Raw genomic sequence first — 27409 nt, 5'->3', positions numbered from 1 at the left:
CACCCTTACTGTTTTAATTTAGGTCACATAATTCCTCACTTGCAATATCACAATAATCTTATAGTTGGCTTCTTCTGGATCTCCTTTCAAGTTTATCTTTCATGCCTGTGCTAATTTCCCCCAAATCCAACTAAATGAAAAAAAATCTAATCATGTCATCTTTTTCTCTCTTTTTTTCCCCCCCAAAAAACCTAGCCCCCTTTTTCCTGATCAACAAGGTGAGAATTCAGATTCCTGAGTATAGAACACAGTGCTTTTCCGCTCTTCCTTTCCCAGTCTCGTCCACCACACTCCTCCAAGCTCTCTGCACCCCATCTTATCCTATCCACGCTCAGTGAGAACACTTCACTTTGTAATAGACAGGGCATGCTTTTCGTGGCTATTACGCTTTTCTTCACGCCTCCCTTTCTCTCAGAAACAGCTTCCTACTTGCCATTCTCATTCTCTTATATCATTCAGGATTCTGCTCAAATGCCATCTTGTTAGAGAAGACTTCCAAGACCACGCTTTGTAAAACGGCACCCCTTTCACTCTCTGCTCCCTTTACTAACCCGCTTTTTTTTTAATACCAGCAAGCACTGCTGCCTAATACACACTTATTTATCCTTCGGAATATTGTTTGTCTCTCCGCTGCCAAGACAGCAGGCACTTTGTCTGGCTCACTGCTGTGTCTACACGGCCCACAGCTGTGCTTGGCTCAGTAAACATTTCCTGAATAAATGAAGCGTGCTGTATTTCCAGCCCATCTTTAAGTCACAGTTTAGAGGACACTTTATGGTGAGGATTTCCCCCAGGCAGAGTTAGTTACTGCTTTTGTGGTCCCCTCCAGGTACTCGATATATGTTCTTTACTATGACATTTATCAGTAATTATATATTTCATGTTTCTGACTTTCCGACTAGGTACTTAAGGGCATAGATGTAGGTGTTATAAAGCCTGGAACATAATGGAACCCTGGGTGATACACTGCTCAATAAACATTCGCTGAATGAGTGAAGGAATCCCCACTTCCACAATTCTGAGAGTGACGCACATCTACTTTCAGTTTAACAAGGAGAAACTCGACCCTGCAGGGTGCCTCTCTGTCCTTTCTCTCCTGTACTAGAACAAGGCCCTTATGTAGAGGGGGTATTAGTCCTGTGAGGCCAAACTGAAGTCAACACTACAGAAAATGAGGTTGTAGATACGGCCTTGAAGCCATGGGAGAGGGAAAAAGACTCAAGACATCGACTGCCATCTCTACAGGCTGTGTTTTTGGTTATTTGTTTAATGCCTGCATCTCTGGTGCAATCCTGGCTAGAATGTATGCTGGTGAAGAGCAAGGTCCTTGTCTGCCTGGCTTATTTATAGATTTTTAGCACTTGGAACTGTACCTGGCACAAAGCGGGAAGTCAAGAGATATGTTTAATGTTAAATAAATGAATCTCAGCAGCATTCACGATGACAAGACTTCCTTAGTTGCCTTGACTTATGTTTCAAGATGATAGTTCATGGAAAACAGTTTGCAGTATACAAAATTTCACTGATACCTATTTTTCCAGGTATACCTACATGCTGTTTTTTTTTTTTAAATTACAAAGCAACAAGTGTCTGCTAAACACAATGAAAGGCGGAACACAAAGAGAATAATTATATAAATTAAGACTCACATAGTGAAACTAGCCCATTTGCGAGAAAGAAAACCACAGGGAAATAGTTCATAATTTGTCTAAAATCAATAGTTGAATAAAAATGTTTTTAGTGAATTGGAAAAAATGAGTCCAATCTAATTTGAGGAAAGCTTCATTATACTGAGTTAAAACATAGTAGCTACAAACATTTACTAAATTAAAAAGTAAGGCAATATGGACCTGATGGGTTTTTTAATTAACTTGGGTACGCTCAAGGCTTTCTCTTACTTGGTCTTCATCTGCCATTGTGCCTGTCTCCTTGTTTATGCATATGTGCTGCTACAATTAAAAACTTATATTCTTAAAAGAAGTCTTGACATCTCCTTAAAAGTATATTTAATGGCCTACAGAAAGGGCGTAATCAGGGGAAAAAAGCAGGACTGTATTTGGTTGGAACAAAAATAGAGATCAGGGAAGGCAGATGATGGGAATGCCCAAGACAGCCAGCCACTGTTTGGGCTGGGGTGCTTGAGAGGCTAATCCATCACCTTCAACAAACACGAAGACCTCTGAGGAAGCGATTAGATTACAATGTAAGAATCAGGCTAGTCTTATCCATGGGGAATTATAAAGCCAGGATAAGAAACACATGGTCCCAGGCCCTGTGTATTTATAATCTAAATGGAGGAGAAGAGAAACCGTCAGGACAGCAGGACAGTCCAAGACTTGCCCAAAGAGAATTTAACAGGTTTCTACTGCTAGGATTTTTGGAATGAAGAGAAATTTAAGTTTTAAGCGAAATACACAAAGCATCAGGATTTGTGTCTTTAAGTTCCTCTTATCGTGTTCCTGCTCAGTCATGTCTCTTTGTGACTTTCTGGACTGTAGCCTGCCAGGCTCTTCTGTCCATGGCATTTTCTAGACAAGGGTACTGGAGCGGGTTGCCCTTTCCTCCTCCAGGGGATCTTCCTGATCCAGAGATTGAACCCGCATCTCCTGTGTCTCCTGCATTGGCAGGCGGGTTCTTTATCCACTGAGCAACTGGGGAAGCCCCCTTCTTAAATAGCTTCTATTCTAAGAGGGCCAAAGCCAACTTCCAAGGTCATTGATGGTAAGAAGCAAAAAAAAAAAAAAAAAAAAACAAAACAGTGGAGACAAAGCACATCCTTGTAGGTCTCAGTTCACATTTCATCTCTCTGAAAAACTGCCCACACATCCAGGACCACAGTGAGCTCAGTGCTCGCTCCTCTTTGAACTTGGGGCCTTTCCACTCAGATACACCGGATGCTTTAAACAGTCAGCTGGGGTTTCCCGTCTAAGCTCCCACCCAGGAGATATGGCACCTCCCGTAGGACATTCATTCTGTACTTATGTGCCAAACATATGTGCTAATACAGGAGCGACCCCCAGCACTGCAGGGATGGTGAAGTCCCTACAAGCACCTGGATGTGAGGGAGGTCTGGGTCTGACCCGCATCATCCTGTTGATCAGCTGCCTTGTGACGAGGAAGGTGGTCCTTGCTTCGGCATCTCTCCAAATGCATCAGCCCCAGAGCTGCTCATGCTCCAGACAGAGGACAGGCCTTTGCTCAAGGATACGCGAGGAGCTTCACTGCTCCAGCAGAGGCTCCAAAACATAATTCTTGAATGTAATTACATCAACAGAGCACATCAGAAGATCTAAGAATAACGTACAAGTCAGACAGAGAGGGCCTGGCAGACTAGATGGAGCCAGTTTTATCATTTTTCCCATTCTGCAGGTACCCTAATAACTGCGCGTTGACCAGGCGTCAGTGTATGAAGGGACTGTCACCAGAAGGGCAGGTTAGGTCCCCAAGAATGACATTAGTCAAGGAGCGAGTGTGTGTGCACCAGGTCACTTCAGTCATGTCCGACTCTTTGTGACCCCGTGGACTGTAGCCCACAAGGCTCCCCTGTCCATGGGATTTTCCAGGCAAGAGTACTGGAGCGGGTTGCCATGCCCTCTCCAGAGGATCTTCCCAACCCAGGGACTGAACCTGCATCTCTTACGTCTCCTGCACTGACAGGTAGGTTCTTGACCACTAGCACCACCTGGAAAGCCCCATTAGTTAGGGAGATAAAAGGCAAAGGCAGGAGACAACATCCAGAGACCAGTCTCTGGGAAGTCCCTCTCTGGACATAGGAAGTAAAGTCAGAAACCCAGGAGAACTGACAGCCGTCCAGTAAGGGAGCACGCCTGCCACCTCACACAGAGACAGTTACCACCACACATCACAATGTAGGTGACTGACACGACCTCAAATTACACTGAAGCAACTAACCCGTCAATTCTCTATGTGGATTTTCAAGTAGAAAACTATGTAAGAAAAAAGTGAGACGTGGGAGGTAAATTAGGCAGTTAAGAAAAACAGATGCATGAAGGTAAGGTACCCACAGAAAGAACATGAAGCTGTAACAACATGGAAAAAGTTAATCACATCAGCGTAGTCACTGGAAAGAATCATTTATTCTCGATGAGATAAATTTATTTACGTCACTTATTTACTCTATGAGATAAATTCACAAAACAGATAATGAGAGCACTGTTTTGCAAAGGAGATAAGGGAGGACAGGAAGAAGGGTGAAAGGACAGCCATTTGTGGCTGACAAGATACTGCGTTGTAAAACGCAGAGAAAAGCTAGAATGCAGTGGGTTGCCAACGTAGAATTTCCTTGATCTTCTTAATTTCTGATTAAGATGAAGGACTTCTTGTTGTTGCTGTTTTTTACTTCCTTTTGTTGCTGTTCTTGTTATTGTAAGAAGTGAGTCTGTTGTGATATAACTGCGGCTTAGAAGTAATGTTCATGACACAAATATGACACAATCACAAAGTCAGAGACTACAGAGAGACTTGGAGGATGGGGAGGAAAAACGTTCCATTTGATTCTGTAGATCTGTGATATTCGTGAGCTCTGGACTTCCTGTGCTCTAAAATAGGATTAAGTATAAAAACCCTGTAGCCTTCACCTGAAGTCTCGAAGATTTAAAATATCTGTAGAAGGCAGGAAGAGCAGCTGAGCTGAGCAGGGCTGAGCCGAAGGGCATTATGGGGATGAGTCAGGTATACTCAAAGGCAGTCACAAGCAGATAAAGTTTCCAGGTTCCTGTTGTGCCGAGAAGGATTTAAACAAACTTTTCAGCTGAGTCTGCCATTGTTACAGAAGAAAGGCTTTAAGGATGTTCTTACATTGATTATTCTAGTCAGAGTGCAGTCACCGTCTTCTGCATTCAGATTTGTACTCTGCTTACACTTTTAAGTAAGAGATACATAACTGGTTTAGGGCTTCCCCGGTGGCTCAGTGGTAAAGAATCTGCCTGCAACGCAGGAGACGTGGGTTCTATCCCTGAGTCGGGAAGACCCCTTGGAGAAGGGCACGGCAACTCACTCCAGTATTCTTGTTGGGAAAATCCCATGGACAGAGGAGCTTAGTGGGCTGAGGTTCACAGGGTCACAAGGGGTCGAATATGACTGAAGCAACTGAGCTCGCACACAACTTGTTTAGAGAAAACATTTTCTATTACACTGCACAGCAAAATACACCTAACAGAAATGATGGCTTATGAACAATGAAACCGGTAATTCAGGATGTGACATGGGCTCAGAGAAGGGAGTGAGAAGTCGAATGGAATCTGTTTACAGGACGCAACTCTTTTAGGTGCTGTGAGAATTTCTTTTTGGTTAAGGAGATTCCAAATTGATTGACTTTGGTGCCATTACCATGGTAAGTTCAGGGCCTCTCTGTGAATGTCCCTGAAATCTCTCCAAGAAATCAAACAGAGTGGTAGAATTTCTTGTAATAATTTAAATTCAAGAAAGACTTTTATCTTTTATTATTGACACAAATGCAGATGAAGCACAAAGAAGAAACCAATAAATTTAGAGATGCTTCTCATAAGGATATGTTCTAGGGCAGGAATGGTCTGAAAGGAGGCCAGTGTGTTAAAGAACAGATAGGCTTTCAGGGACACTATAGAATAGAGCACCTAGCAGGGAAGAGAAAGAAAGGGAAAGGGTCAGGGTGAAATTTAAATAAATTAGAAGAGTGAAGAAATAGGGAGAATGCTGAAGAGTAGGAAAATGGAGGAGTTTAAAGACTGTACTTGTGTATAGGACGTGCTGGGATGGTGAAACACGACCCGAATCAGGACTTAGATAATCCAGGAAATAGAAGGATGGAAGCAGAAGAGAAATGACAAGAAGCTTTAATTCTCAAATACTGGAAAGTAAAGAACAATTTTTCTAAAACTACTGTACTTGATTGTTGGATAAAATCATTTCTAATAACAATAGGAGCTCCTGCTTTTGCACAGTATTGGAGGACTACACAGAGGACCAGACAAGCTGAAACCAGGCAAAGTGATCATAATAATTAATGGAAAAAAAAACACCAAACTGTGGTTGTTTCATAATCTTTGAATTTTTTTTGTCATAACACTAAAAATCCTCTGAAGCCAGGCCAAGTGATCATAATAATGAAAAAAAAAAAAAAAACTATGGTTGTTCCATAACCTTTGAATTTTTTTTTTTGTCATAACATTAAAATCCTCTGTCAGCTGAAAATCAATAGGGTAGGGGAATAAAAAAAAAGAGTAAGACATTATACTTAGTACATTGCACCTCAAAACATTAAAACACTGACAATTAAGATACTTTATTTCTTTGTAAAAAACTTACTAAGAGTAGTTTGTAAGTCTGAACAGCGCTTTCTTCCTTGTCATCTAACTTAGGATACAGTTCAAGCAAATCTTTTCTGTGTCTTGGCGAACTGTCACACTCCGAGTGTGGAGCAGCTTCCAACATTTTATCCTTCACTCTTCCAATGTCATGAAATATCTCTGAGGGTTCATTTGATGTGAAGTGTTTCTCTGCCAGTATCACTTCCTCTGGGATATCTTCATCTTTTCGTCACAGTGCTTTCCAATCGCACTTCCAGCATTTTATGTCTTTGCTTCACTTTCATCTCCCTTGGCCGGATCTCTCTTCTGACCATCCGTTTTTGTAAATACAGATAGTGCTACTGAGTATGAACTGAATAACAGATATGCAGTGCTCAGTCAGTAACAGATTTTTTTTTTTTAAAAAGTGATATGATTGGAAATGGACCATGATGTGCATCTGTTATTTGCATCGATATTTGTACCTAATGCAGTTATTAATAGTTAATAGATTATGGTAACTGAAATTCTGAACCGTATTTTGGGGGTTTGGTGTTATTTAACTAAATTATGGTAACCAAAATTTGTGTGTATTCGAACCATGCAAAGTGAGGCCACCATGCATTCATTGAGTCGTGACTACATGTCAGGTACTATTTTAACAGTCCTGGAAAGATTATTTTACTTAATTCTGATCACAACCCGATGAAACTGTACTAGTATGATCTTCGTGTTATAGGCAGTATGACTGTAGATTTTCATCTGGCCATGAAATAGAATTAATTCTCCACACATCTGGGAGAATACAAATTTCTCACAGATGGGTTAAATCCAAAGCTTTTCTTCATAAATGCTGACACTACCACTAAAGAATTTTGAAATGACAAATAACACATCCATTTGAAACACAGAGTCAATGTCAGGGTCTCACAGTAGCAGGGAAGAAAGGTAGACTCTGAAAAGATGATGTAGGTCTTAGATAGCAGTGGGCTTACCATTTAATAAAGGAGGGTATCAGTGAACTAAGATTTACTCTTGGGTTTCTGAAGGAGTTCCTAAGTCCTTAACCTTCCTCTCCACCTATTTCCATGATCAACCTGTGATTAGGAACAAAAAGAATCCCTGCAGTGAGCAAAAGGCTTTTTTGTTCTAGGAGATTATGAGTTCCGTGAGGGACAACAGTCATATAGCGATCTTTAGAGTCTAGACTAGTGCCAAGTACCCATTAAGTGCTCAAAAAATCTTTGCAGAATTAAGGAATGAATATTTACCGTTAATTTCTTACCCCAAGAGAAGCAAGAATAACTTGTATTTGAAGTAAGACATGGAATTAGGCTCTAATTTTAGGAGGAAATAATTAAATCAATAACAAATTAATTGGGGATTTTCTAAAATTTAAGTTTTGTTGCCTGTGTTGATTTTGTATGCCTGATATTATTTCTGAAGAAAAGCAAAACCAAATAATGCTGAGGGATTAATACTTCAAAAAAGAAGTGCTATAAAAATCTAAACTACAATGGTTATGGAAAACTATACTTTTTATCATAAAATTCAACCCACACTTCATGTAGTTCCACAAATAGCTTTCCCACATCTGTTTAACTATTTGTATCTGTGGCCTTAAATTAACAATGTCTTATTTTAAATTTAATTAATTTTCTTCTAGAAAGTAAGCAAGAAAGGTGTGGTTCCATTTAGACTCTAAATTTCTTTGAAGGCCATTTGTTTAAAATAAAAAGTTCACTTTGCTCTTTTAAAATGTCTGAAACTAGCTAAAAACTAAAGAATCTCTAAGCCACTATTGATTTTAGAAGGTTGTTAGAAGATTTCAATTTATTATCTCTTGCACAAGTCTCATTTTTAAAGATCATCGCTATAAACAGTTTACAATGAAGTATATGTTTATTTGCTCCAATTTTAAACAAGTAACTTCTGTAATACTTTAGAAATTAAGAAATCATGTAAAACAACTGAGTTTTGTCAAGGGCTGTACCGTGAGATTATTCAAAACATGAATAAACCAGCTGGTACATGATGTCTCAATTGGTAGAACATATTAAATACTTGGGGTGAAATATGTATAGTTCAAGGGGACATTATGATAGAGATAATAAGGGTGGAAATACTAGAACCAATTCTCAAAGAATATTTAGACATCATATATCAGTTAAATCAGTGTTAATACCTAAATCTGGAGTCACTGATCAAATTATCTTTCAAAGGTTTTTCATTAAATAGAACTATTTTTCTTTAAAGAAGGACTACAGTTTAAGAACTATGATAAAACAAAAACATTAAAAAAATAAAAAATAAATAAAATCAGCTTGTAAAGCTTTTATAAAAAAAATAAAATAAAATAAAATTTTCAAGTATATATAAAAAAAATATAGCCCTGATTTAAAGTGCTGATAACATAGAACATCTTAAGGTTTTTTTGACCTATCTCTGATGCCTAATGTTCACTTTGAATTTTCTTTTCAATAACAGAGAAGATTTAATTTTGAAGTTCTGAATCACTACTAGAAAGCAATGTAGTTTCTCTGAAGGGGTATGTTTGGGGGGGATGTATTTCTGCCAGTAGACAGATTTATTGCTGGTGACTTGATGTCTGTCTGTGACAAGACAGAGCAGGCAGGCAGGAAGGTGGAGACGGGCGGGACTTATCACATGGCTGGTCAAAGAGAGGGTGAAGGGCAGTGGACCTGGGAAGAACACGCAGGTCAGGAAGGGGCAGGCAGAGACAGTGGGCTGGGCGAGATGCGATTCTGCAGGCTGAGGACAAAGCATCTCTGCGTGGCGGAGACTGAAGCCAGGGAGACACAGAAGACAAAAATTATAAGAGCCACACGTAGAGACTAAACCAGATGACAGAGGGAGAGTCAGAGGTGATATGCAGACCAGGGCGACCATGCAGAGCAGTGACCCAGACAGATGACAGAGGAGAGGAGAAAAAGAGGACAAGAGGGACGTCAACGCTTAACACATGGTCAAAGGATGAAGATTTCCGTCTTAGGCATCACTGGTCCCAACTTTTCCAACAACTAGGGGACACAGCACTAAGACCCATGAAACACCATTGCGGGGACTGTAAAAATACTCTCTCTCACAGATTAGCTCAAAACTTACACGATTTTCAAGTACAGATTTAAATTCATATTATTTGGTTATTTATCCACAAGTATTCCAAAATAATTACTTAAAATCTTTTTATCTTTTCAGGGAAAAGTTAGCTCAGTAAAAGGAGAGTTGTCACCTTTACTGCCAGATTCTTTGATGAATTTTTCACAGATTGGTTCAGAAAGCTGTAAAAGAAAACATGGTGGCTATTTTTAATTTTTTTTTTTTCTTAAGTGAGATTACAAATTGGAAATAGAACTGCCTTATGACCCAGCAATCCCATTGCTGGGCATACACTCCGAGGAAACCAGAATTGAAAGAGACATGTGTACCCTAATGTTCATCGCAGCACTGTTTATAATAGTCAGGACATGGAAGCAACCTAGATGTCCATCAGCAGATGAATGGATAAGAAAGCTGTGGTACATATACACAATGGAGTATACTCAGCCATTAAAAAGAATACATTTGAATCAGTTCTAATGAGGTGGATGAAACTGGAGCCTATTATACAGCGTGAAGTAAGCCAGAAAGAAAAACACATACAGTATACTAACGCATATATATGGAATTTAGAAAGATGGTAACGATAAGCCTGTATGCGAGACAGCAAAAGAGACACAGATGTATAGAACAGTCTTTTGGACTCTGTGGGAGAGGGAGAGGGTGGGATGATTTGGGAGAATGGCATTGAAACATGTATAATATCATATAAGAAACAAATCACCAGTCCAGGTTCGATGCAGGATACAGGATGCTTGGAGCTGGTGCACTGGGATGACCCAGAGGGATGGTATAGGGAGGGAGGTGGGAGGGGGGTTCAGGATGGGGAACACGTGTATACCCGTGGCAGATTCATGTTAATATATGGCAAAACCAATACAATATTGTAAAGTAATTAGCCTCCAATTAAAATAAATAAATTTAAATTAAAAAAAAGAAAAAAAATAAAGTGAGATTTCTGGAGTGAGACTACTTATATTCACTGTGATTACTTGAAAACTGAAAAAGCCAAAATCACAGGATAATACTGGCCCTGATTAAGTGTGCACATATGTATTTATACATTTATTTAGATTATTTTAAATGATTCACTAATCAGTTATTTTCCCAAAGCTCCAGATTTCAGCTAATTACAATGAATGATTCACTGAAAACACAAGAATGTCTAGGGTCAACTTTTAGAACACTCATCCCTAATATTAACTAATAATTATAAGGTAGCATAGAACAATGAATAAGAAAACCAACCTATGAATAACAGCTATAAGGCAAATTCCACAGTAAAGAACAAAAACTGCCTGAAAAGTGCTATTTAGTTAATGAAAACATCACTTAAAGAATTAGAATGTATATCCTTTGAATGGAAGGAAGCAGAGTGCTAGAATTCTTGAGCAGTACAAATAGCCAAAAGTGGAACAGTATCATATGTGCTAGTATACCTTGAATTTTAAAGGCAGTTTACAAGACAAAGTATAGATTTTTCAAAAGCCTACTTAATTTGAGTTATATCTAAAAACATATTAGACAACTCAGTGCATCTACACATTCAGAATGATACCACATTCTAGAAGCAATTACGGTTGACTTTTCATTGTTATCTTTAGAAGGAAGTGATTAGTCATGAACAAAGAAAAGACAGGACTCCTTAGTGTCATTTCCTCAAAACGTATTTTCGACAATAAAGTGAAGTGAATATTTAGCAAATATTCAGTAATTTTAATCAGCGTAAATAGTCTGGATCATCTAAGCAAAGAAAAATTGGGGTTTCATTAGCAGGTTTTCTACAATTCAAATTCACCTAGAAACTGCTAATTTTCCACATCCTGTTCCAGTAGGGAAATGGGGTTTGACAGGTAACGTGTTATTTAATGGTCCCCTTCTACATCTAGACTAAGACAGGATCATCTACATACAGTAAGTCTTCAAGTTTAATTCTAATTTCTTAAGACATCCACTACAGTTCTTTCCCCCTCACCCTTTACTTCTTCTTCCTTTTTTTTTTTTTACCATTTATACTGTTACCTTTCTAAATTTTGAGGTACCTACATTTATATCTACTGTTATAAGTAAGCTGAAATAATAAATAAAGGCTATCTCAAGCCACGACAAGGGTGAGAACAAATGAGATGGGTACAAGTTTGTGGGGGGAATATATGGACAAGAATCAGACATCTAGACTGTACAGCTTTAATGAATCTGGGTTCAGGTATTTCCTTAATGGCAGGTGGTAAAGCTTTCCATTCTGTGTGCCCGTCACAAGAGCTCACAGGCACATGGAAATACTGATCCTCTCACCCTTCAGGGGTGAGGTCAGTCAGGAGCATGACCACTGTCTGCCAACCCCCAGAGTGCCATACAGATGTTACACCTTTCTGTATGCACTGCTTAAGGGAGACTGGGATGACTTTAATAACTTTCTGATAACTGTGCTTTATGGTTACCATAAACCTTAGAGGACTGGTCAAGGGACCTGATGAGAAGGTCGGGTTTTCAAGAACTCCGAACGAGACTGCTGTGAGGGTATATGAGCAATGATTTCAATGATTTCATTAGCTAAGTAGATACCCCAATGTCTAGGAAAAGGATTTCTAAAGTTATTAAATAGACACGAAAATATGCACTGTCTTTATCAGTGAGGAATGGCAGAAGATCAGGACTGGAAGGAATGTCCTCGAAGTGTCATCTTCTCAAAGAGGCTGTCCCTGGCCGCCTTCCTAACAATTCAGACCTTCCCCTCCACACACATACACCGCAGGTCTTTTCGTCTTGTCTTCTATTCCTCCTACCAATGACCACCATCTAACATATATGTGTGTGCTTAGTCACTCAGCTGTGTCCAGCTCTTCGCGGCCCCATGGACTGCAGCCCGGCAGGCTCCTCTGTCCGTGGGATTCTCCACGCAAAAATACTGGAGTGGGTTGTCATTCCCTTCTCCAGGGGATCTTCCCGACCCAGGGATGGAACCTGTGTCTCCTGCACTGGCAGGCACCTGGGAAGCCCATCTAATATATATACTCTCTTTATTTATCCTTTCATTACTGTTTGTCTTCCCTACTAGAATATAAGCTCCATGGCAGGACTATTATCTACTGTAATTCACTGCTGTGTCCCTGGGACCTGGAGCAACGTTTGACCCGTGGTGAATTCTTGATGAATGAATGTGTGGGGACAGAAAGTAGGTACCCACAGAGGCAGGAGGGGAGCACACTTAGAGGGAGCTGAAAGTATGCAGGCTTGGGCAGCAGTACTTTCTTACGCTGAGGTCGTTAGAACCGCCTGGCAAAGAGTGGCCTGTCAGTCATGGGCCAGCTGAAGCAAGTTGTGCCTAGACCTGTAAGAAGTCAGGAGATATCGTGCTCTGAAACCTTGTCTGCTTTCAAATATTTCCGCTTTGCTTCCTTTCACCTGGAAGAATGTCTCCTCATGCATAGTCAAAAATTATATTAGCTATTTTTGGCAAGCAACACACCATATAAGATCATTTCTAATTTCATCTTTTACTGTTACCCTAGTTTCTTTTAGCTTTGTTTCCTGATTTCTGTGTTCTACTGAATATTTGTCTTTTTGACTATTAGTCTTCCTTTTGATTGCTTCATTATGTTTTCTATCTTTCTGTGACTATGGTTTCGTGACCCTTATCAATATCACAGAGAACACAGAAAAACATGAATAACTAAGTTATTTGTTGTTTAAAAATAAGAATGGAGACAGGAGAATGGAAGGGAAAATATTCCTGCAAATGCTTTTTCCATTCCTACAGGAATAATCAATTGTTTTTAAATAAATGACAACCTTGAATTCTAAAGTGACTAATGAAAATATATAGCTATATTACATTTTCATAGTACCTTCTTCTTGAAGAACTTAAACTATCCTTGCAGATATTAAAAAATTGTCATTGTAACATTTCATAATATTTATACATGATAATTATCATAAATGTTAATTAACATAAAATGTTGTCATTTTATAACAAATGTAAACAAACAAAATGTGGGCTGTACAATAAAATATATCCTATAAACTATTTCTTTGAATAACAATGTTTCCAATGGGCTCATTTTTACTAGTAAGAAATACTATTAATATAAAAAAGTGGGGGAACCAGTCACTTGGCATGTATTCAAGATCCCTCAAATATCCACCATTCCCTGTATGTTATAATAACTGAAAAGTTAGACTTCACTTTAAGTATAAGATATACTACTGCCAATTCTTAAGTGTAGAGTTGTCAAGCACATTTGCTTTCCAAAGGAAAATAAAAACAATATGACTGTACTGAAAATAATTATCAGTGATATTTTACGTACAATTAAAAAATTTTACTGTACATGTTTTTAAAATATATATGCATAGGTAAACAACATTCATAAAATGGAGCTATTATGAGCATTACGTCTATTTTTTGGGTAAAGGGAAACATATTTAGTAATAAAGGACAAAATAAAATATTAGATGAGTATGTATTTTTACAGGTGACTTCATTGCTTTGACCATGAAACTTCTAGCCAAAAGATGGAAAGCATATTGCTATAAAACTTCATAAGTTAGAAATCTGGGGGGAAAAAAGGCTTCACTGAATTGAATGGATAGTCTGGACATCCATCATTAACTTGTGGTCAGTATACATTGAAAACTTCAAATAATCTTACCATTTTAAAGTATGGTAACAGGATTATTAATCAGAGAATTTCAAGTGTTTCAAAGGTGCTTAAACAATATTTGCCATTTCTACTTGAATTTCCTGTCATCACCTCCACTATCATTACCTTAATTAAGTAGGTCATAAGTGAAAGAGGAGAGTGAAAAAATTGGCCTAAAGCTCAACATTCAGAAAACGAAGATCATGGCATTCGGTCCAATCACTTCATGGAAAATAGATGGGGAAACAGTGGAAACAGTGTCAGACTTTATTTTTGGGGGCTCCAAGATCACTGCAGACGGTGACTGCAGCCATGAAATTAAAAGATGCTTACTCCTTGGAAGGAAAGTTATGACCCACCTAGACAGAATATTAAAAAGCAGAGACATTACTTTGCCAACAAAGGTCTGTCTAGTCAAGGCTATGGTTTTTCCCGTGGTCATGTATGGATGTGAGTTGGACTGTGAAGAAAGCTGAGCACCAAAGAATTGATGCTTTTGAACTGTGGTGTTGGAGAAGACTCTTGAGAGTCCCTTGGACTGCAAGCGGATCCAACCAGTCCATTCTAAAGGAGATCAGTCCTGGGTGTTCATTGGAAGGACTGATGCTGAAGCTGAAACTCCAATACTTTGGCCACTGCATGCGAAGAGCTGACTCATTGGAAAAGACCCTGATGCTGGGAGGGATTGGGGGCAGGAGGAGAAGGGGATGACAGAGGATGAGATGGCCGGATGGCATCACCGACTCGATGGACATGAGTTTGAGTGAACTCCGGGAGTTGGTGATGGACACAGAGGCCTGGCGTGCTGCGATTCATGGGGTTGCAGAGTCGGACACGACTGAGCGACTGAACTGAACTGACTGAAGACAATATCATCATTTCTTGCCCGTAACTGATTTCTCCCTCAAGCTCCCTGATACTTCTGGTAATGACATTTTCATTATCCAAGTTACTTTTCATTGGAGTTTATCATTGTCTTCCCCCTCCCCACAGCTTCCATGTTTGACCTTTTAATCATCAAGGAGTGCAGATTCTTCCCGAGTCATCGCTCTCTTATGCCCTCTGTTCCCACTGCCACTACTTCAGGTCACACCATCAACCATGTACACTGGCTTTACTGTCACATCTTGCCGAGTCTATTGCTGCTGGCTTCTTGCTCCTATCTTTTATTCACTTACTAAATTAATTTTCTTTAAAATTCCACTTTTATCATGTCATAATAATGTTGATCATGTCATAAAAATGTTCAACATGTTTTAAGGATTCTTTGAGTAAAACTGCTGATCTTGACAGAAAATCCGTTCAATTTTTCTAAGCAGGTACCGAAAATGCTGGCTGTATTGGCCCTAACTCTTCTCTCATTTGATGCAACCTAATGTTGATGCCTGGTCTTCCCAGATGGGGAAACAGTGGAAACAGTGGCTGACTATTTTTTTGGGTTCCAAAAGTCACTGCAGATGGTGACTGCTGCCATGAAATTAAAAGACGCTTACTCCTTGGAAGGAAAGTTATGACCAACCTAGACAGAATATTAAAAAGCAGAGACATTACTTTGCCAAGAAAGGTCCATCTAGTCAAGGCTATGCTTTTTTCAGTAGTCACGTATGGATGTGAGAGTTGGACTACAAAGAAAGCTGAGTGCCGAAAAAATTGATGCTTTTGAACTGTGGTGTTGGAGAACACTCTTGAGAGTCCCTTGGACTGCAAGGAGACCCAACCAGTTCATCCTAAGGGAGATCAGTCCTGAGTGTTCACTGGAAGGACTGATGTTGAAGCTGAAACTCCAATACTTTGGCCACTGCATGCAAAGAACTGACTCATTTGAAAAGACCCTGATGCTAGGAAAGATTGAGGGCAGGAGGAGAAGGGGACGACAGAGGATGAGATAGTTGGATGGCATCACCAACTCAATGGACATTAGTTTGGGTAAACTCTGGGAGTTGGTGATGGACAGGGAGGCCTGGTGTGCTGTGGTCCATGGGGTCCCTAAGAGTTGGACATGACTGAGCGAACTGAACTGAACTTCCCAGACGGCTCAGTGGTAAGGAATCCGCTTGCCAATGCAGGAGATGAGTTCAGTTCCTGGGTAGGGAAGATCCCTGGAGAAAGAAATGGCAACCCCCTCTAGTATTCTTGTCTGGAGAATCCCATGGACAGAGGAGCCTGGTGGACTGCAGTCCATGAGGTCACAAAGTGTCAGACACGACTGAACACACATACAGTGTTGATGCCAGGTTCAAAAGCAGCAGAGGTCCTGGAAATAGTTTTTTTTTAAAACGCTTTTTGGGGTGGGGGGGAAAGATAGTCGTCATACTATCTGCTATGTCCTGGGGACAATAGCAGGATATTATACTATCTGCATAGCTGGAGACAGTGCTATGTCCCCAGCTTCCAGAGCAGTACCTGGAACATAAGTGCTCAATGAATCTGAGTAATAAATGGATGTAGGTGCTTCCAACTATCTGAAAGTAGGGTGACTCCTGTGAAATCTTTCATAAGTCCAAATGATGTAAAGTGAAGAAGCGACTACCTTAGGACACATTTTGCTAATGGGTGCCCCAGAATAATTCAAGATAAGGCACAGATGCTCACAGGCACAGTTCACAGGTATGGCAACGTGATGCTGGGGTTTGGAGTGTAGTTCCCAGGGAAGGACCTCGGTGGTCCCACTCTTGAAGCTCAGGATACTTGCTGCCTCTATGATGGCTCCCTGAAAACAAATGCTGTATGCTATTTTTTGCTTTCGCCTTTCTTCCCGAAAGCAAAAATCCTCTTTAGGTTTCTTTCTGTTATTGAAAACAGGTACTAACACAGGTCTTTTGTAAAAGTGAAGAGGCATAAAGGAAGCTTTCAAAAAGTGGGCAATAACTGCAAATGCGGACTGCATGTGAAATCGCCTTCTGAATTAAGTCACATTTGTTGGAATAAAAACCACAAGAAGATCAAACTAAGCCTACAGAGAAGAGTGCATCTACCTAGTAACTGCCTCAAATTTAAATATGTATAGTAAATTAAAATAAAAGTTTTCTATGTAGTAAAAAAAAACAAAACAAAAAACACAAGAAATAGAAGGTTACAGAAAGCAGCAAGCTCTGTTCTAAGAAAAATTTGATCAGAGAACAGCAGAATAGTATAAGCTTAAGTATAAGCTCAGACAAGAGCTGACGACTTAGTATAAGATCCAATGAGCGTGATAAAGAGGAAATCTATCTCTGGTAAATTGTACAGCAAAGTCTAATGAGGTAGTGGAGGAGCAGGGGTTGGAATGAATTGTCTTCACAGAGCTTTAGAGTGCCTTTTTTGAAAGAGTTACTCTTAAACCCTAATGTATCAGAGAAGCAAAGCTTGAGGCTCAAAAAAAGTTGCGTTTTCTTTCCACTTAGGCTTGAACGACCAGCAGTGTTGAAGTTAAGCCTGTTGTGCTACCTACTTCTGTGGAACAAAGCACCCCCTAAATTCACAGCTTATGATGATAACACATTTATCAGTCTCAGCGTGTGCTGGGCCTGGATCTGAGGGTGCCTTAGGTGGACGACTGGCTCTGGGTTTCTCACAAGGCCATAGTGAGAGTGCTGGCTGAGGCTGGTGTCATCTCAAGGCTCGGATCCTCTTCCAGGGTTACTCACGTGGCTGTTGGCAGACTTTAGATCCATGCTGGCTCCCAGCCAGAGACACGGATTCCATGCCATGTGGGCCTCTGCGTGAGTGCTCACAACGTGGCAGCTGGCTTCCATCAGGGGGAGCAGGCAAGAGGGTGAGAAAGGGCCTGAGGTTTGCCAACAGTCACGGGTCTTGCCATGTTCCCCATTATCCATAAGCAGCGGGCTGCAGAGAATGGTGGGATGACTTTCTGAACACTCAGTTACAGGCCCTGTCCTGTTTCTGATATTGTATCTAGGAATGAGGAGTAGAACTGGGGCTGGCTTCTCTTCTCTCCTCATTACCCTTGGTGGCTACTAGCAAAGCTATTGCTTCCCATTCCCACGACTGTAGGCTCTGTTGGTCTAAAGGTAATCAGTACTCATGGTGTTTTGTTATTTGTGGATGTGCACATGTGGAACGTGGTAAAAAAAAAATTTGAGTAGCTCAACAGGCATATCCCTAACTAAGGTCCAACAAGGTCATGCTTTGAATTCTTGATCCAGTTTTGTACTGTAAACAATTATCCTTTTTGCAGACTATTTAGTGCCCTGTTTTTCACATTGCTGTGTTTTTGTTGATGATTCTGTTCTCTGAAATGGTGCCCAAGTATCATGCTGAAGTGTTAAGACAGTGATGTATCTTATGGAGAAAGTAAGTCCTATTCGGGCATGAGTCAGTGCCGTGGACTGTGAGTTCAATGTTAGTGAATCAACTATATATTAAACAAGGCATCTTCAAACAGAAACACTCATAAAACAAAGTTACATACATTGACCGGTTGATGAAAATGTGACCAGAAGCTTCCAAACCTAATCCTGCATTTTCTTTAGGAGTAATGATTCAGTATTCACTGATTCAGTGTTCTCAGAGATTTCACAAAACATAACCACTGATAATAAAGAGAATATATTGTAATTAATGCACACGTGCACACACACACACACCCTGTAGCATATATATCTCCTACTAGTCCGTTTCTCTGACTGAACCCTGAATGATAGACCTGGAAAGTTTAGTTGTAATAACAGTGAAACTCAGTTCAAGCCTAGGTATTAATGATGGTAAAATTTAGTTATCGTAAGAGTTCTTTACCTAGTAGCTGAACTGTTCTCCAAATTACTTCCTTCAAATACATAAACATGTATGCAAATATAAGTACTTTGCGATTAGCTATCTCCTATGGTTGTTAAATGGAGCAGTTCATGTGCAAGAGGAGAAGAGGGCGGCAGAGGATTGGATGGTTAGACAGCATCACTGACTCAATGGACATCATTTGGAGCTAACTTGGGAGACAGTGAAGGACAGGGAAGCCTGGTTTGCTGCAGTTCACGGGGTTGCAAAGAGTCAGACATGACTTAGCGACTGAACAACAACATGTTCAAAACTTCTGCTTATTCTCTGGCACCTATGACCAGGAAACCCATTTCTGTTCTGTATCATAATCAGACACTACTGCTCACTTTGTGTTTATCATGAAAACTGTGAAAGCCCAAACCAGAAAAAATGTCACTCTTTCTTCTGACCTAGAGATGAGGGACTAAAGTACAGATCTTTCAGGCTGGAAGTCAACACCAACATTAAACTGTCTGGAGCCCACTTGCTTCCTCAGGTGCTCAGCCCACCACGTCTGTTCTTTCAGTGGACAGGCTGGTCTTGCCTGTTCATAGTTCCCCATGAAATGGCCATCTTCTGATTCATCCAGCCCTTCCTCCTTCATTGGTGTTTTCTTTTGTCCAGAGTATCAGCCTGCATGTCTTCCTATAATCCAAGTCCCATCTAACACAACAGGTCCAACCAAAAGCTTTTACATGAAAAATGTCTGTAGACTCTAGGCCATAGCAATCTCTCTTCCCTGAACTCACGGTCTTGGCTTCCTACTGGATCACTGAGTTGGTAATTAATCAGAGACAAATACTCTTGAGATCCTGTATGGCTATTGAGTCCTTGTTTTAATTATACAACCTGTCTCCCTAAGCTTCAACACAACTGTCTATATTACTCTCGAGTTGTTTGCATCTATTCTTCTTCACTGAGTTTGTTGGTAAGCATCTTCAACCACTTAATGCATTTTTGGTAGTGGGTCCACCCCATGCCATATGTTACCACTAATTCATTCAGATTCAAGGCAAAACAACATGCTTAATTCACAAAATAGAATACCACATTTCATTAGTATATTTTTTCACCTTAAAAGCATTCTATACATCTCTCATCAAAGACATACCTGCTGAGACTCGGGGACAGTCAGGCAGCATGGACTCCACTGATGTGTCTAATGGTTCTGAGCTAGAGACCCAATTACAACAGTTCTGCAATGAAATAGAGACAATGTTCTCTTGAAACACAATTTAAGGCAAGACCAACTTGTTAGGCTGTAGAGATTAATCTATCCAATACAATCAGCCATTATAATTATACTCTACCTCTATATACTATAAGAAATCCTCTTATGTAAACAGTCAGTAATTATTCATGAGTAAGATGACTGTGGGAAAAAGTTCATCTTCTACAATTTAGCAAATTATCTGTCCTGATATTAAGAAGACATGTAACCTTCTGTGAACCATGATGCAATATACTTATAAAAGAAGTCTAGTATTTTAATTAAAGGAAATTGAAAAGGGTGTCTAGTTTTAGTTTTTAGATGAAAATAAACATTAATTTGAACATGTAAAAAACAGCATTATTTTAAAACTATATTCTTTGTCTCTGTAATACTAGAGGAAATAAATTTTGCAACTAATCCTCAAAATGGCCCATATAAATATAAAATCTTTTAATTTTTACTTCAACTTGGTTCAGTGAAGGCTGTATCAAACAGATCAAAAGAAACACAATCTGGTGAACTGTAGCTCTCTGTCTGAAGACACAAAAGTTTCAATATTAAAGACAAACCTCTAAGATGATGATTTACAACTTAAATGATATAGAAATAATCTATATTCCTTCTATACATTTTAAGTGTATATTTGAAGTCTGGGGGCTTCCCAGGTGGTACAGTGGTAAAGATTCCGCCTGCCAATGCAGGAGACATGGGTTCAATCCCTGGGTTGGGAAGATTCCTGGAGAAGGAAATGGCAATCCACTCCAGTATCTTTGCCTGGAAACTTCCACAAAAAGAGGAGCCTGGCGGTTTATAATCCACAGGGTTGCAAAGAGTCGGATATGACTAAGCATGCACACAACAACAACATTTGAAGTATGGCTTAAAAAATGTGATTAACCTTATATGGCTTTAAAAAAATTTCCAACACACACACACACACACACACACACTGAATTTCCAGGCAGATTTTATTTTAAAAGAAATCATCCTATCAATCATGTCAGAAAACTCGCTGATTGCTATTCTCGTAAACAAGCACGTATTGTGTATATTTAGACGCTTGCTGTCCTGGTTGTGCACCATGGAATCCGTCCTCACTGTGGAAAGATCCTTGACTGGTAGATCAAGTGTCTTATTGTATTTCCTTAATTCATTCTGTCTGGAAGAAGATGTCAGCTGTGTTGCAGTGAGGAGAGAATTTCAAAGGCCCCAGTCCCCACCAATAAAGGCCGAGGAATGGCTTTTGAATAGATTTGTCAAGGCAACCCTACTGTTCTGGGACCAGGGAGAGCAGGAATAACATAAAGGAAGGGTTGCTGTATGAGATTAGAAAGTGAAGTTCACAAAGCATGGCAGATTTTTGTAAGAAACAGTAGATCAATGAAACTACTGAACTGTGTGGAAGAAAAAAACACATGAAAACAAACACAACATCTAGTAATGTTCTTAAATGTTTTCTTTCTTTTTATACTTAAAATGGATAAAATATTACTATTTGCATGTATTACAAAAGCTTGATGGTTTAAAGTGGATATGTATTCTATAATTTGCACTCCTAATCTTAATTAGCAGCTGAATGCAAAATTATACAATGTAAGGGATAAGAAATTATAAAAGAAATAGGGTCTTAGAAGATATTTTATACATTTGAAATAAGTAAAATTAATATTACTATTGATAGAACACCACATCAGAGAGTTCTAGATAATGCAGAAGATTAGCACACAATTAGCCAGCTTTTATATACAATGTGACACTTGCTTGTAAGAAATAAGTATTCTCCAAAACAGTGTCAAGATATATAAATGGATGATTTGTTTTATCATTCATCACAACCCTTAATAAATTCAAAAATCATGACTTCTATAGGTACTAAAAATAGGCTTGAAGTGATACTGGGAGATAGCTTCATTGAAGAATGACTTTCTCTTTCCTCTCTTTTTCTTAATTCTTAAACAATTTAGTCTTTTCAATGACAGCAATTAGCTCTACCGACAGGCAGCGATTAGGTATATATTTTAATTATTCTTCATTCTAGAGGTACCTCCAAATCTGATGAAAGTCAGCTATAACCCAGGTGATATGTCAGTCTTAATACTGTTCACTTACACTTCATGTATGTAAGTATTATAGGATATTTTCAGTACTAATAATATTAATGGTACATTATAGTATACAGTTGATTAATCATTTTCTAACTTTCTATCATTCACTTTAAAATCCACAAAATGGATTTTATCCAGGTCACCTTTAAACTCAAAATATTTAAAGCAAAATACAGCTTGCTGCTGCTAAGTTGCTTCAGTCGTGTCCGACTCTGTGCGACCCCATAGACAGCAGCCCACCAGGCTCCCCCGTCCCTGGGATTCTCCAGGCAAGAACACTGGAGTGGGTTGCCATTTCCTTCTCCAATGCATGAAAGCTAAAAGTGAAAGTGAAGTCACTCAATCGTGTCCGACTCCTAGCAACCCCATGGACTGCAGACCACCAGGCTCCTCCGTCCATGGGATTGTCCAGGCAAGAGTACTGGAGTGGGGTGCCATTGCCTTCTCCGAAAATACAGGTTACCATTTTATGATTCTGAAATTTCAGTTTTTATCTAGGCAAATCTTTAGGTTTTGATTTCTCATAAAATCAGGATAGAAAATAAACACCCTATAGTTAAAGTAAATATGTCCAAAGTTCTCTGCAATGACAAAGTGCTGGTACAGGATTGTAAAGGTTTGATACCGTAAGTTGACGTACATGCATGGTGTGTTCATGTTTCTGTGACGTTTTTAGTTTTTACACCACTGGGAAAAGCATATAGAGAAAAGGACAAAGCCAGCTAGAAATACGTTTGCCATATGACAGAGTATAATGAAATAAAATAATGTAAACAAACTCGGAAGTGTATGAAGGGAAGGAAACACGGGAAAGACATACAGCCATGACATATGAACTCAGTCTATCTGAAATTCCATCTTATCAAATGTAATTCTCTATTCTGAGACGTGTTTCTATAGTTTAGAAACCAAATCTCTTTTCACTGTTTTCCTAGTGCTTATTCTACCCCACTTCTCAATGCTCCGTTTGAACCCTATCCCAGTTCTTCAGCTGAGATGAACACTAGCGAAGTGTCTTGGATGATGATTAGAAGTAGCCCATCAGGAAAGCCCTGCTAAACTCACATCATGCTGGAAGCATTCCCAGACCCCAGCAATCGTATTCTCAGTTGTCCTGAGTGGACAAGACATGCTGGACTAGAGGTACCAACAGAGCCATGCTTAAGCCTCAGATGCAGCTCAGCCCCATTCCAACCAACAAGCAGAGAGAAAGAAGCCTCTGGCCAGAGCCAGCAGACTGAGATGGATCCTGTAACTACAGTTTCTCTGGGTCTGAGGGATAAAGAGAAAAAAGAGGCAATACAGTGATGTCTTCAAGTTAAGTATTTCCCATTTAAAAGTCTTTTACTGTGAAATTATGACTTTACAGTTTTTTGTGGCTGTATACTGTCTTTGTGAAATCCAAAATTTTGGGGTTATTAATATAAACTTAGAAGTGCCTGTAGGTCACAAGGCTGAGTGACATTGACATTTAAATCAAGGGCTGACAATATTTCAGTGTAGATATGAAGTGAATTAAAAATTTTTATACAAAGGTTATACCTTAATGTATGAAGTTTAAAGAGAGAAGCAGGTAGTAGGTATTTCTGTGCAAGATATTTGGAAGTATTTGGAGATGCTCTTTGCCCTGGTTGAGTGTAGATTTTTACTCGTTGTTATGAGTTGTAAATCATCAATGTCTATAGGTTGCTCTTTAATATGGAAGGTGTTGTGTCCTCGGATAAGAACTATTATTCACCAGGTTGTATTTCCAGGACAGATGCTCATAACTGAATGGTGATGGGTGAGGGCTCATGATTACTACATAGAACCACACATCTCGCTTGGCAGCAGACTTTCAGAGACCAGGGATATGTCAGGAAATAATGTTTGCCCCCTCAGCCTTTTTTTTTTTTTAATAAAAACTATATATTTAAGTTGTACAACATGATGATTTAATATACATACACACAGTGAAATGATAACTGTAATCAAGCCAATTAACATGTTCTCGTTTACACAGCTAGCATTTTTCAGTGTGTGTGGTGAGAGAACCTGAAATCTATCCTTTTAGCAGATTTCCAGTATTAAAAATGCTGTACATTAGGTGTCTAGACTTGTGCATTCTATATCCCTGCAATCCTTGACCAACATCTCCCTGTGTCCCCCACCTTCCTGACATTAGGAACCACGATCCTGTTCTCTGCTTCTGTGCATTCGACTCTTTTAGATTCCACATGTAAGTGAGACCATGTAGTACTTTTCCTTCTGTGTCTAGCTTGTTTCACTTAGCATAATGTCCTCCTTATGCTAAGTGGGCTCACCTTTGCCCACTCAGCCTTACAGCCTGGAGCCCAGGTAAGACGTCCCTTTGCTTACTTTCTATCTCTTCTTTGATTAAATTAAGATGAATTCAGCTACTGCCTATTTCAGTCAGATGAAAAAAATGCACAGATCAATATATTCTGACTTTTGAAGGGGATGCCTAATCCAGTCTTAGTTAGAAATACTTAAAAAATAAATCTAGATAAATTATTTTTATACGTCTCACCCGGAATATGAAGACCTCACAATTTAAAAAATGATAAACAGGGATGTTTCTAGTTTGGGGTAAGTACTAAATTCTATATTGGTTATGTGTGTGGGAAAAAGGTACCAAGAGATCATTTATAAACTTTACTAGTTACATAATACTAGGAGCTGGTTATATATACATTTGGATGGATAAAAAGTAATTGTCATAAAACATACAAAATTTCTCTTAAGAGAATTTAGGTCCTTGGAAATGACAATAAAGGATGTAGCTAAACTGAAAGGAGGAAATGCGATAAGCAATGTGGTCAGAAAACACCCGGGTGTTAGGAGAGATTAAAAAAAATCCCACTTTTATATGTTTATTGTGAGAGGTGGAGTAAAAATATTTTGGGCTTTCGCATGATGAAAGCACTTTTTTATAATGGAGAATAATGACAGTGAAAAGAGATTGGTGATACGGCAACACCACTAAGCGATTACATACCTTAGACCTTCTGTTTGTTCAAAACTCTTTTTAAACATTATCTTTCTGATCCTTACAGTATACCATGAGAACTGGTATAAGTTATTCACTGTCCCTATGGTGAGAGGTCAGCTGAATAAATACCTGGGTACTCTCTTTAAAAAAAAAAAAAAAACTAGAAGAAAATCAGGAAGGTCAACCAGCTCATTCATATAAATATATATATTGATTTGATTAAATAATTGCTAAAGCATGGTATGGCTGATGTTAATTTCTTATAATATCAGGAAGGTAAATATAAATAAAAAAGAAGTTTCAGCTATATATCTGCAATAGAAATCAAGGAAATGGTGAGATGAAAGGTGTTTGAAACCTGGGAGCATTTTCAATGAAAGTGTGAAAGTGTTAGTCGCTCAGCCATGTCTGACTCTTTGTGACCCCATGGGCTGTCCATGGAATTCTCCAGGCCAGAATACTGGAGTGGATAACCATTTCCTTCTCTAGGAGATCTTCCCGACCCAGGGATCAAACCCGGGTCTCCTGTATTGCAGGCAGATTCTTTACTGTCTGAACCACCCAGAAGGAGTCCTTGTACACTCTCAGATTCACAAGCCCTTTGGAAGTATGAAAAGCTTTCTTAGCCTAAGGCGGACCATGACTAGCCCCTGGGTTTCTTCTAGCTCAAGGGTCCGCCAAGCACTATTTCAGCTTTTTACTTCTTCTCCCCACACTGGCAGCAGTGAGCCATCCATTTAAGAGAGGCATACACTGACCTTCTTTCTTATAATTAAACAGTATCAATGATACATAGCTGATGGGCAAAGTAAATACTGGGGAATAATAACCTAACAGATCATGACCTTATTCAGTCAAAGTTCCTACTATCGGTTATATGCATACATATATTCCATAGAAAGCCAAAAAAAAAAAAAAAAGTGGGGGTGGGGGAGGAGGGCTTCCAAAAAAGTAATCGTTTTTCCAAAGGGTTTTCTATTATTATTTCAACCATGTCTGGTTTTCTCTATTCCCTCTAAATGTTCTGCCTCCAGAAAGGGAGCTTGGGGGTGGGAGGTGATATAAGTTGGTGGGGGCTCCAGATATAAAAGGCTCAGACTCATTCATCTCAGCATTGAAAACAAAAAATCATCTCACCTCTCGCATCCATTCTCGAATCGTTCTGCCAGCTTCTTGATGCCACACATTGTGAACAGAGTCTGTCAACGCCACGGCAGTCACCTTGCTTTTCACATCTGCTTCTCGTTGAATCATCTGTTTTTAAAAAGGAAAATAAAATATTGGCCATAATTGTTTTCCCTACTGGGTACAAACTTAGTCATAGGTAATAATAATATTAAAAATGAAAAAGCAATATGCATTTCTTGCTCAAAGCTATACTCTTTTCTACGCTGAACACGCCCCATTCTTGTTCAGAGATGTGAAAAGATGTAATATATGTATTTTTTAAAGATAATACCACTTAAGACTTAGAGCTACGCAGCTCTATCATTTTCCATGTGGTTTGACAATTCAAGGATTAAAGGGATCACGGGGGAAACGAGGAGGAATCCCTGAGGGCTTCTGTTACAAGCTTCTTCCACCATTTCCTATTTCAGTGCTTCAGGGAAGTCAGTACCAGGGGTTCACTCTTAGCAACTCAGGACTAACTTCTGCTAATTTTCAGTATTTTGTTTTCTAATGTGTTTCTTTATGCAGAAAAATGATTATACTTTAACTTCTTTTTATAGAATGTTGTTTCTATAAAATTAAATGGTTCTAAAGCTTTAAAAAGAGCTACTTGGTTTGAAGAAATGGAAGAATTTATCAGAGGTCTGCAAAATAAAGAAGCCTGAAAAATATTTAATAATAGTTCTAGATTAAAAGAATCAAAAACATTCTAACTCAGCTAACACTAGTAACTCTAATTTGACACAACAAACATAAGAAAGCTTAATAAAAAATTAGTTAAAATACAGTATCTAATAGCCTTAAATTTCATAGCCATGCTCTCACTCTTTCTTTGCATCAAATGTCTTTTCTACCTCTAAAGAGAGCAATTTCTCTATCATGTGCTATTAATTTATTGTCTAAAAAATAAATTACTGCATTAAAAAAGGAAGAATTCTGAACAATGATGAAAGCTCACACAGAAAACAGTGCAAGCCATGCTTCTAATACCAAATGATGCCTGTTGGCGTTTTGAATTAAAAATCTCTCTCTCTCTCTTAAATTCCTTTACACTCTACATATGCAGATCCCCTTTCACCGAACAGGACCTAATGGGAATCTAATTCACTGTTAATGCTGCCTCA

At 39.1% G+C, this 27409-nt stretch overlaps 1 protein-coding gene across 13 annotated transcripts in view; it reads right to left on the bottom strand.

Moving 5' to 3' along the window:
* FAM172A (family with sequence similarity 172 member A) overlaps positions 1-27409 on the bottom strand; it is a 414351-nt gene that overhangs the window by 116496 nt on the left and 270446 nt on the right. For 9 of the 13 annotated variants that reach the window (XM_044947299.2, XM_044947287.2, XM_044947297.2 and 6 more), the window contains 2 exons: positions 26253-26369; positions 19917-20001 (listed from right to left, as the gene is read on the bottom strand). In XM_044947299.2, coding sequence (XP_044803234.1) covers positions 19917-20001; positions 26253-26369 — 202 coding nt within the window. The other 4 variants (XM_044947290.2, XM_044947293.2, XM_044947294.2 and 1 more) reach the window with 4 other exon arrangements.

This window comes from Bubalus bubalis, chromosome 9 (assembly GCF_019923935.1).
Source record: "Bubalus bubalis isolate 160015118507 breed Murrah chromosome 9, NDDB_SH_1, whole genome shotgun sequence".
NCBI classification, from domain to species: domain Eukaryota; kingdom Metazoa; phylum Chordata; class Mammalia; order Artiodactyla; family Bovidae; genus Bubalus; species Bubalus bubalis.
Note: the sequence above shows the minus strand (reverse complement) of the source record. Positions and strands in the feature narration are given on the sequence as shown.